This window comes from Anopheles stephensi, chromosome 2, assembly GCF_013141755.1.
Source record: "Anopheles stephensi strain Indian chromosome 2, UCI_ANSTEP_V1.0, whole genome shotgun sequence".
Classification (NCBI taxonomy): domain Eukaryota; kingdom Metazoa; phylum Arthropoda; class Insecta; order Diptera; family Culicidae; genus Anopheles; species Anopheles stephensi.
The window spans coordinates 69,120,613-69,132,638 of record NC_050202.1 but is presented as its reverse complement, the minus strand read 5'-3'; the positions used below and the strand labels follow the sequence as shown (position 1 = coordinate 69,132,638).

General features: G+C 45.6%; 1 protein-coding gene across 10 annotated transcripts in view; it reads right to left on the bottom strand.

Moving 5' to 3' along the window:
- LOC118504520 (papilin-like) overlaps positions 1-12,026 on the bottom strand; it is a 200,992-nt gene that overhangs the window by 24,915 nt on the left and 164,051 nt on the right. For all 10 annotated transcript variants that reach the window (XM_036039062.1, XM_036039052.1, XM_036039053.1 and 7 more), the window contains one exon: positions 7,141-7,577. In XM_036039062.1, the coding sequence (XP_035894955.1) occupies positions 7,141-7,577 (437 nt within the window). The remainder of the gene's footprint in view (positions 1-7,140; positions 7,578-12,026) is intronic.

Below are 12,026 nucleotides of genomic sequence, written 5' to 3'. Positions count from 1 at the left end.
TTGAACTACTCATAAATATTCACTGAAATAAATAAGACAATTAAATAAACTGAACTGTTCACTGGAAGAGGAATCTACCAAAGATTATATGAATTTGACATATTGGGATCAAACCTTGATGGTAAATAAAAAAAAAATTAATAAATTCATTCAAATTTATCTACAACTCCCCTCATCGTATCACGAAATCTGTTAATTTGTTCACCATTCTCAAAGGGCTTGTAATTTCCATTTATGAGGTGCTACGCTGACTGCGGGTGGGCAAAGTTATGCCCTCTTAACAAGCCCCAACAATCAATCCACTACGACAGCTCGATGGTGCTTTCTTGGTCGTTGCATATGAAAGCACACCATTCGCCCAAAACGTTGGCCAGTTTAGCGTCATCCTCAGCACGAATGCATGGAAAGTTTGCATAAATATTTTCATACACTTCCTCTTCATCGGAGAGGTTTTGGAAATATTCTTCCGGCGCACGGTCTTCCGGTGCTCCGTTTCCACACCCAAAATCCCTCGTTCAAGATGAGTGTGTGTGTGGCAATGGGAAGGCAAAGAGAAGAAAACGGTGTCGAGTGTCCCGCGTCCCGTTTGCTTTCCGCTGCGTTCAGTTTCTCATCACTTTTATTGGCTCGTGCCTCATGCTAAGCGGATCTAGCCGAAGGGTTTTTTTTGTTTTTTTTTTCGGCTGATGCAAACACCGGAGCCGAATCCCGTTTTGCTGCAACCTGCCACTAAGGTTCTCCGCTCCGGTAGTCATGTCATGTTTTATTCATAGCCACCCAAAACACTGGATGCAATGAAAGGAATAATAATAATAATCATGTACGAAGGAAGTGGATCTTTCCTTTTTTCTCTCTCTCTCTCCCTCTCTCTCTCTCTCTCTCGCCGAGTAAACATATAAGCAAACACACGCCACACAAAGCGGTGTGCAGGCTTCTGGTGCAGACTTCACAAGTCATCCTGTTTGTTTTACGCTTTCACCCGCTGGAAAAACACCGTCCCCCAACGTTTCCGATCGCATCCAACGTTGCTCGCCCATTTGGCCAAAACGGTGACGATGGTGATGGAAAAACCAAAGAAAATGGTTACGAACGCGAGGCGGGTGAAAGATGAACAACGATGAGCGCGGTTGTGCAAGTACAATTGCTTTCGGTTTTTGGGTTTTTTGTTATTGTTGTTGGCTCCACCCGACGAGGTTCTGGCAGCCAAAAGGTTTTGCCCGTTTGTGATGACCAAACCAACCCGTTAGCCTGACGGTTCGGTGTCCCTCTTTTTTTCTGTGGATTGCATGCTGTGTGCAAAAAAGTGTCTAGTACCAGCCCCCGCTTCGTTTTCGAAGTAACTCACTTAGATTTATGCTTTTATCGAGTTCCTCCCGGAACGTACATCCTCGAAACGATAGGGTACATTCGTCAAATGTGAAGGAATAGGTCGGTCAAAGCCGATCGTCGAAACTGTCGTTTCGGGCCAGGTTGACGTCCATGCTATGGCAATGGTTCAGGCTCCAAACCCACCGATGAATGGCGTGGAAATTGGGGGAAGAAAGAGGGTAGAAAAGTGAAAAAAAGAAACTAAAATGAACAGCAAACAAAGATGTCATTTGTGCCAGAACGATAAATGGACTTGCTGTCTAATGCAGTAACGAATTTTGGTCCCTTCATCTCTTTTGACAGACGACCTTTTGCAGGGCAGGGACACTGACTTCCCTATCTTCCCAGGGACAATCTCTCGGTACGGATGTGTGAGTGTGCGTGTGTATGTTTGATTTGATGTCCCTTTTGGCTATCGTAGCGATGAGTTTTATGTGGTGAATTTTGCTGAAAGGATTGCACAATATTTAAGTCCACCGTTTCGCACCGCACGGTACGTAGTCCGAAGAAAAGGTTGAAGGTTAAAAAATTAAACCCCAAATTGTGTGTGTGTGTGTTGCCACTTCCCTTTCTGTCCTTTCAGTTTTGCTCAGTTTTGAGACACCGAAGCAGGTGTTGGTGAACGCTTTTCACTTACAACGCCTCACAGATGCTTGTGAGCACGAGGTTTCGGTACCAGGGGCTCTTCTATCGGGCTCGGCCCATCTTTACCCATCCCATCCGCTGTCCACATTAAGACTAATGAGCGAATGGCATTCCATTTTGTCGGTCTAATAGCCTCAACTAGGCCGGTAACGATAGGTGAATGTTGGAAGCCATTCTATGCCTAGTTAGATCGAACTTCTTTAAGCTCAGCAACGCGAACGGTGGAAAAATTAATGAAACTTTCATGAACTTACTCCCCTGACCGGTTGGGCCGGGCACTTGTGCGGACGCCGAAAAGCCACTGTAGTTGGCAGCAAAGCTCCGGGAAAATAAAACTATTCACATTCGGTGCGAACGCGCATTTCGGACGCGGTCGAAATCAACGACCAATTTAGGAGGTTGCTCCATCGCTTGAAGATCTTCTTAATTATGCTGCACTATGGTGGTGCAGTTTTCGGAGGCAAAACAAGTTATATTAAAGACAGTGAAAAAAAAGAGGTTCTCACCTAAAGTTTTATGGTGAGACGTGAGCTTACAGAGCAGAACTCTGCAATTCCCGGTTCGTATGGCTTCTATCGACTTTCCCCGTTGGGGGAGAAGCAACATGAGACACTCTTGCCAGAAACCTTTCAGCAAAAAACCTTCACCAAAAAAAAGGCTCCGGCTTGAGCCGAGTGCGCCTTATGGATAAGAAAATGAAAAAGGATTCAATCTCGCCCGGGCGGCTTTTCGGGACGCTTTCGGCGCAGAGAGTTCATGTCCTTTCGCTGGCACGGTTTGCCTTGAAAAGACAAAGTTCTAACAATGATGATGGTGTCCAATTCATAGTTCACTTCCCTTTTTTTTGCCTTCCACGGTGCAGGACGGGAAGTATGCTGGAAGTGCATGAGTCGCGAGATAGGAAGTATTTTTTTGTCTATATGTGTGTGTGTGCAAGGCTGTTGAAAAGTTGCTCCTGCAGTTTGCTTAACAGCTGAACATTGAACATCCGCCTAGGGGGATTTTGGAGTGGATCAGGGTTCGGGCAGGGATGGGATCGACCAAGGCGACAGCGGCCACAGCGGATCGGTATTATACAAAAGCGGATATGCCGACACCGTACCACTACTGGCCACTTCCACTTCCCGAGCATTTGATACCCCCCGGTCGATTGGGTCGAGATGGCAGCAGCTGAGCAAACATAATGAGAACGCTCTTGCACGGACGGGGTGTCGTTAATTACCGGAAAACTCAGCAGGCGGGGAAGGGGTGCTAGGCGAAGGATATTGGATAACAATAGGCGGCGGCTGGAACTCGGTCCGAAGAGCGCAGGACACTGGCGGGCGCTTGCATGTAGACGTTGTTGTGCAGAAGTTTTGAAAACACATTTGGCTCCCGGGATCCATTTAAGTTGGCCCGGAACGGCAGAGTTGAACCTGGGATAGTTTGATGGTTGCGCGGTGAAAGATGATCGACTGACTTGTGCAGTTCACATTCGATCGATTTGGCAAAACTTTCTTCGCTGGCTGTTTTTCGGGGGGGACGAGAGTGAAATCAGATCGCATGGGAGCAAAAGCAAGGAAAGTCCTGTTTTCCTCGTGTGCTTAGAAAAGCTTGCGGTTTTGCGGAAGTAAAACTACGAGTGTTGTGGTGCTGGATGCACAGAAAGATCTATATTTTGAAGAAAAGTTTAGCTATGCGTTGACAAGGAACATTGTTTTCGTGCTTTAGTCTTAACCATGGTGTTGTTATTAGTTCCTGGAATAAAATCCTATGAAAACCAGTGAAAATTGACCCAAAAAGATTGGACGATGAGAAGGAACTTGGAGAATTTCTGATTTCCAGTTCTGCTCTGGTTTAACCGTGAACTGGAACGCGCATTGATGCTCAAACGTAACATTATTTATTGATTATTTTGAGAATTTATGAGCTAGCCCACATAGATCGGGGCTTTCAGAGCTGTCAACGGTTAACGCCGGAATGATACAATGCTGGGACATGCACTGGCGGATCAAGCACCTTGGAGGGCTTAGGCGGATTAAAAAGTGGAGCTCCTATCAGCTAGTTGTATGATCTAGAGATCTTCTGGCTGGATAGGGGGAAAACTTGTTAACTGTTACAAGAGCAACGTAGCAGGCAATTGTGTTATTGGGGAAGGGTGTGCAATTGAGTAACGATTGGTCAATGAGGTCCTGGGTTCGTGTGACTAGAGGAGTAATTCTCAGCGAGGCACTTTTTGTGAGACCTCACCGTCACTTGTGGAGTAAGACTAATGGTTCTTCGATCAATTCCGTCCATAAGTTAATCCGCCACTGGAGACATGAACTCTGTTCAATACTGACGAAAACCCACATATTCGCTAAGGATTTTCGGCCTCATATATGAAGATCAACAAAGAAGGAACCGCTGCAATAAAGAGCCCTACTGGTAGTAATGTGATCTCGCCATTGAGCATCCAATTATACATATCATCCCTGGCCAGACAGCCAGGGTCATGTCATGAAAACAGTACCAGACAATCCAGCTCTTAAAGTATTTTTAGGCTGGATGTAGATAGAGACGGAGTGGTAGGTACAAATTGAGATGGAGTGATGGTGTTGGAGTGATGGTGTCCTTGAGAAAGGCATTCCATTCCTACGAAGCGGTTGAAGCGCCGAATAAGTCAGTTAGTATTTAAATTGTCCAGTCCTTCCTAGTTCTCGTCTGGATATATCTCAAACAATAGTTCTTGTTGAAAACTTTTGCTGCATGACTTAATGTAATACAATAGTTCACATATTTTTGTTTCAATCGTTTCAATTATAGTAAGACGTTTATTGGCCTAAGTTGACATGTATTGCAGGCGGGAATTATCCAATATCAAATAGTATCATACATTTAACCGAGGTGTGAACTGTCGAACGTAGTTGTAATTTCCTGTGAAAAATAATTTGCTCCAGTGGTTGTGAAGATGAACTGCAGCCACGAAATTGGATCGAAATCAATCTAACACAAACCATTCCGTCCGTTCGTACGTGTACAGAACACCGGGAAGCCGTGGCAGAACCAGCTACCCAACTCCATCGATCACATAAAAACGATCAGCACAAAACATGACGATGCTCGTCAAACGGTTGGCTAGTGTTTCGATGTTGGCATTGTGTTTTTTTTCTTTGCCCGCCATTTGCTCCATATTCCGGAACACAACCACGTACGAGCTCTGGTGGTACAAGTGGGCTTCCATCCTTGGTGCATCGAAACGATTGTCACCTTTTTTGTTGTTAGCAGGCCGCAACACGGGATGTTGCATCTCGAATACGTCGATGAACGCAATGAATTGTTGCTTGAAACCGCACGGCGAATCCAGCAAAGAACAATTCTGGCAACAGTGGGATCATATGGTTGTGGGCTGCTGCTACTTTAAGCAACCTGACTGCAGCTTTTCGCTTGTTCGTACCCTGGGCAATTGTACTTGTGAGCTTCAAACATAATTTTTTCTCTTACCCCTATTTCATACTAGATACGTTGCGTATGTGCTAGGCATTCTAGGCACCGTTCCGCTTTTTTCGCCATCCACCGTTCGATGGTGATGCGCTGCAATTGGCATGAACATTGGCACCACGGAAACATCGTACCGGACCAGCTGCAGAATCATCATCGTGCAATCGAACAGAACAACGCGCATTCTCATCGAGTTCAATGGACATCGTGTATGGCCTGGTATTTTTTTGTCACGGTTCTCCCTCTCTCTCTCTCTCTCTCTCTCTCTCTCTCGGTTGAGTAAGTAATGGTCTAAACCGTCAGATGTAGCAACGGTTCGGTCAGGAATGAATTGTTCAAATGCAAATCGATCCGGTTGCCGACCGTTGTCTTCACGCGATCAGGCGCACGGGAACCGACTGCTGGCGTTACTGGGCGCTCGTCCTGGACACCGAAACCTGCCAAATACATTCGCGAGATGATGTACCGAGGTTGGCGATGGTTTTTTGTGTGTGTGTGTGTGTGCTTTCCTTTTTGAGTTTCATCCTCGCGCTCTGCGAAATATGGCGGAATTCTCCGATTGGCTTCATCGCTGTGGTTATCTGGGGAGGGTTTTTCTGAATCTGAGCTTCCCGGGAAGTGTGAGCGAAGCAGCATGGATTTTGTGAGGGGGTTTGGACGCATTAGAGGGAGCCGTAAAGAACATGAATTTAACATTGCAACTGCAAACTGGTACGAGTTGAACATTTCAATGGCTTGAAAGAAACGGTTAGTCGAGTGTGGGTGGACTGGTAACATCAACCGGCGTTGGCGCTGCGTTAAGAGCTGCATTCGTCCCGATTGGCAACGGCGTGTCGGGCATGATCCGGTGGCCTTTTTTGTGAGATTTGCTTTTGGTTATAGATCCCGTCCGAAATTGAACAGCGCTATTGATTTACGTAAAGAATCGTTTCAATTAGATACGGGGTTGAAACATGTTAAAAAATCATTTCGCTTGAAAAATTTCCGTTTCCAATGTCTGTGAGGTAGAAATGATGTATGCTGTCTGCAACTAGTGCAAGTGCCTTTTTTAATAGGACCTAATATCCAGTTCCAATAAGTGTACAAATGCTTAGCGGGTTTTTGGAAAAGGGTTTAATCGTTGCATTTGCAGGTACATCCTAATGCTCTTTCTTTGCATAATGACCAATGGAGGATCAGTGATCAAAGATGGCCTGACAGAGGCTCACTGAATGCTTTCCACTTCTAACCATCGATGGGTTTTGTTTGACTCAAAAAATGGTGAAACGTTCAAGCAAACAGACATACCTGAGGGGGTGAGATTTGAGGGCTTCCCTGTAGGGGTTTTTTTTTACCGATTCCAAAGAATTGGGAACAATGTACCGACTGTTCGTAGTTGCATAAAGAAACGGCAAGCTGCTTCCGTTACTTTGAAGCCCATCTGCACGAGAAGACCTTTTTTGTGCAATGTTTTGCAAGCAAAAATCTTCTACCATCAGCAAACCTGGATGGGAGGAAGGATCTTAACCAAAAATTTCCCAGTAAGCCTCACCAAATGTTGCACAGGGCCAGTCAAAATCCCTTGCAGCTGCAACGTACAGTCGGTACAGTTTTGTGCCGGTGTGAATTTAATTAAATCAAAGTGAACACGAAAGACAACTTGATGCGCCTCGGATGGTTCGTACTTACCGTCTTGTTGCCGAGATTTTTAACCCGACAGTTGAGATACGCAGTTTTGCCGAGCAACGCTGTAACGTTCTTGGAGGCGGCCACGTCAAAGTACGGCCCAACGCGGGACTGTTCCGTCGGCAGGGCCGTCGTTTCTGCGTGGGTTGGCCTGCTGCTGCTACTACCACCGACGGATGCGCTACCGGCAGCACTGTTGCTGCTGCTGCTGCTGCTGCTGGTGGTGCTTATGCTGCTACTGCTGCTACTGCCAGCACTGGTGCTTGTGCTGCTGCTTACACTAGAACTACTGCTTACGCTACTACTACTACTGCTACTACTGCTGCCGCTACTACTGCTGCTGCTGCCGGCTAGCAAATTCGGCTGTCCTTGGTTGCTGTTGTCTTTCGTTGATGTGGTATGCTGCTGCTTCGGTATCGTTTCTCGTTGTGCTGCATTGACTGTGGAGGAGAGAAAGGCAAAACAAGGAAGGCAAGGTTAATTATGTAAACTTTTTGGTGAATACATAGTTGAAATCTCTTCCAATGAAAGAATATGTGGTGTTATGCGCCACCTGCCAAACAGCCTTAGGCTTAGCCTAAATTAGTCGCTCAACCCGTGAGCATAAACCGGGGCCGATTAGCTTCGAAGCAACGAAGGATATGTAGGATGAGGATTTAGGAACATAAATTGTACGGCCGCGCTCTTAAGCGAAAACCTTCGGCAAATCATCACCTAAGAAGCAAATTAACAAAAATTTTATTTTGTTTCGTAGCTTCAAAAATTACATAGATTTCTGAAATAGTTTTTAGAAGTGAATGAATCGAAAGAACAAAAGAGCCGCCATTAATGTTACCAATATTTTAAACAAATAGCTTTGTGGAATAGTGTCAAAAACTTCAGTAAAAAAGAAGAATTGCTCATGCAAAACCTGTTTCCACCGCATTTTCTGAAACAGCTTTCGCAGATAAATCGAATTTGCTTCCGTGTAAAAAGCTTTACATGCCTCGGGTCGGCGAACAACCGTAACCCAAACACTGCCAAACGCGTAATTTGCTGATTTATGGTGCCGGAGAGCGAATTTTGTCAGGCAGCAGAACATCCAGCGGGCAAGTTGTTTTGGTCGGCTGCCAAATGCACTTTGCCTGGTGTCTGGGCTGATCGAAGGCGGCAGGGGAGTGAGGGACCGGTGGGTTTGGGATGTAAAATGCAATCACTTAACCTCGGTTCCGCTATCACTGTCCCCCTCCCCGAACTCCGATCGAATATTTCCGGCTTACCGAGGACTTCCACCCGGTGAGCTTTAAATGAGTGAGCTGAGCCCACATCCGGCACAAATCCATTACACCATTGCTCACTCTTGCTCTCTGTGTCTGGCACTCGCCAAAGGGGGTGGGATGAAAATTTTGGGCAAAATTAATTTAGCCAAATGAACGCACTCGCAGGCAGCAAAACATTTGATCGATAGCGTCGTTGACTCGGGCGCTGTAAGCGATGTAATTCAATTTCGCGATGCAGCGATGCAGCCGGGAGAAATATTTTGCAGCGATCGAGCAGTGAATGCGCGCCAGGGAATGGTACGCTATGTTTTTTTTGTTTTAATTTCTTCACACGTGTTTTTGTCTGTTTTTGAATTCTCGGCATTCGAGGTGGGTGTTCGAGTTGCCAGGCATTGGATGTGGAATCATTTTCAATTTATTTCGATTTCAATTGGTTGAGCTGGTTCGCGCTGTTGATTAAAATGCACTTTACAACTGAACGAATTTTGAACGCAACCGAATCAATCCCTCTGCCCCCACCCTTCTGCTGGTGGCGGGAAGGGGGCAAGGGTGACTGGAGGAGGGGGCTGGTTTTATGGTGGGAGCAGCTTAATCATACACATTCGCCAGCAGGTGTTTACGGCTGGTATTGGTAAGCTTAATGCGTTTCTGCATCAAAAAGGGATTGATTTCATCCATTTTAAATAATTCCTGCTTAAAACGATGATAATGATGATGGAAAATGTAAATACGGCACCGAGAGCGGGCGAATAATCGTTACCATATTGCGCTTATTCTGTTTCGGTGGAAATGATCATCGTTTCGCAGGGAATCGATCTTCATTACGCAGCCATAAGTGAATTTGGGCCGGCATTCGGACGTTGCGTCGCTGGCTGACAGTGACAATGCGTGTAACGCGTGTAATTGATGCAATGCTGAGCGTGAGTTATTTTTGTTTTGTTTTTACGGGTAATGTGTAAGGTAATGTAACGCTTGTTTCACTGTTAGCGAAGCAATTGATTCATCAGGGTGATTGTGAGCTTATTATTTTTTAAGGTCTTATAAGGACTTGAAAACTAGTATTCTTAGTATATAATACAGAAATTTTGGAGTGCGTCATTATTAATTTTTCTTCATCATAACGTAGAATATTTTTCTTCGCTTGCGTAATTATTTTCACCCCGATTTCAATCTAACATTAATCACATTTCCAGGCGCAATTATTGAACTAAAATTATCTTCGCTTCTCAAAAAATTTATCGGCAAATCCCTCCGGCTCGAGAATAAGCATTTTCCACCTCCGAATGAAATTTAGGTCGCATGCATACATTTAAATACCCAAGTTAGAAAATAATGCCGGATGCGTGCTGCCCGGCGCAAGCCAAAATCAATCACCGGCCTGCGAAAAATTATTATGAAAATGAACCACAGCTCACGAAACCACCGGGCGGGGTGGGAATCCCCATTTACGGGCACAAAATGTCACATTATAGAATGATTTCCCGACGATTGCTTTTTCTTTGACGCGCTCCCCAAAATCGGGTTTGGCTTTTTGCGAAAGCCCATGATTAGAATAATCATTCATGGTGGGGCCGTGCGTGCATATCAATTTAAGCTAATTAGTGTCCCATAGTTGCGCGCCGTCGTGATCAAAACTTTCCGGTTGTTGCTCATCCGTTTGATCGATTTGCAGCACAATCGGTCCACACGGTTGGCAGGTGCGGTTGGCGCTAGGCTAAGCGCGACGGTGTGGTGCGGCTCATTAGCGAATTCAAAGCATTTTTCTCACCTTCCCTAAGCTAAAACTGTGCGCTGGGGTGGTCGGTGTTGTTGGTGTGGTTGTACATTGCCGATTGCCACTTAAAATCTGCACAACCACCCTTCCCCATCCGTGACAGAGCGTGACGGGCGCGTGACATGCTGGCGGTGGGCAGAAATCTCGTGATTGAAATCACTTGATCGAAAATAATCTCTCCGTCGGCGTCACGGGTGCCGTTTGTTCCCGGCTTTTGTACACCACAATGAATGGAGGCATCATTAATCTAATTAAAAATCAATCACCCTAGCGTGGTAGTAGCGGAAGAGTAGGGATGGGTTGATGGGGCACGGGGACAGTTGGGAAAATTCCCAAGGCCCACAATGTGTTTGTACAGGTGAGCCAGTCAGCGCGTACAAGCGCACTGCTTATTTTAATCTGAATGTTGATGCTTGTTGTTTTTTGGTGGTGAGCCACCATAGTCATTGCACAGGAAATCGATCGATAGTACAATATTTGTCGGCAAAAACTCATTTGCAGAAACGGCATCCGGTCGTCAAAGAGTTAAAAGTAGTCCCTGGGTGAAGGAGCAAAAACCGGAGGGGTCGTTTTGGGGTAAAGAAAATTGAATGTGCTGAGGTTTCATCTAACCCTCCAACAGCTCTATACGATGACCTAGAAAAGCCGAAGGAAGGTGGCTGTAAGATTAATCGCGCCGAAATCCGGTGGGAAACCAGCCGGTATAAACTGGGCCTTGGGAGGGTTCGAGTTTGAGAAAGGATAATGTAGCATTAGCTATCGGAACCGGCATCACGGAAGCCAAACAGAAGAGATGAAGAAGGGATGGTTGCGTGGAAGCAATGGTCGCTTTATTGGTTAACAAATTTACCAGCCACCGCAGAATGGTGCAAAAGCTCGGAAGAATGACGACGCTGAAAGTTCACGAACGTTTTTCATCCCCGACTGCGGCATAAACCCACCAAGAAGGTTTGATGAAAACGACGGAGAAAAGACAAAATGAAAACTATTCATCCAAAGAGACTTCTAGAGTTCTAGAGACTAGAGTTCGATTCATGACAACATCAACTCAAAGTGTCACCCATTAGATAGAATCGCGAGACCTTCCCGAACTGGGGTTTGAGCAGGGTGTTTAAAATAAAACAAACTAATTTCCCTTAATCTGGTGGCATTCATTTTCGAGATGAATGAAGATTAAATAATTTATAGTCAACTTTTCGCATTCCGTGTTCCTCCCCACCACACCCGAAACGTTTCAGCCTGATCGGACGAACTCGGGCGTAATTCGATTCGATTTCATCCCTGTTTCTGTTCATGATTCACCCGCCAGTTTTGGGGTAGACGCCCTGTCTTTATGGTTGCTAAATGGAGAGAAAATTTTTCAGCAATCATGCTCATTTTTCGCAGCCATCCCACTGACATACCACCCTTCACAACCTCTGTTTACTCGGACTCGGTTGAATTTGCCCCCGAAAAAACATTGTTTGTTTCTTATTTCGCGATAGAACAGAACCGATGGTGCACTTATTTACGCGCGTTGATTAATGAAGTTTATCTTCGTCTGGAATCCGTACGGTTTGTTCGGTTGGTTCGGTGACGGGACGATAAGGAAGTGTATGTATGTGTGTGTGTGTGTGTGTGTGTGTGTGTGTGTGTGTGTGTGTGTGTGTGTGTGTGTGTGTGTGTGTGTGTGTGTGTGTGTGTGTGTGTGTGTGTGTGTGTGTGTGTGTGTGTGTGTGTGTGTGTGTGTGTGTGGCTGTTTGATGTGTAGATAAAAGCCAACGGAAGGACAAACAGTGCCCGGATGGGCCGATAGTATGGTGGATTGTGTCAGATCGACAAGCTCATTTGTTTTTGCTTCCTGCCCCGTGATTTAG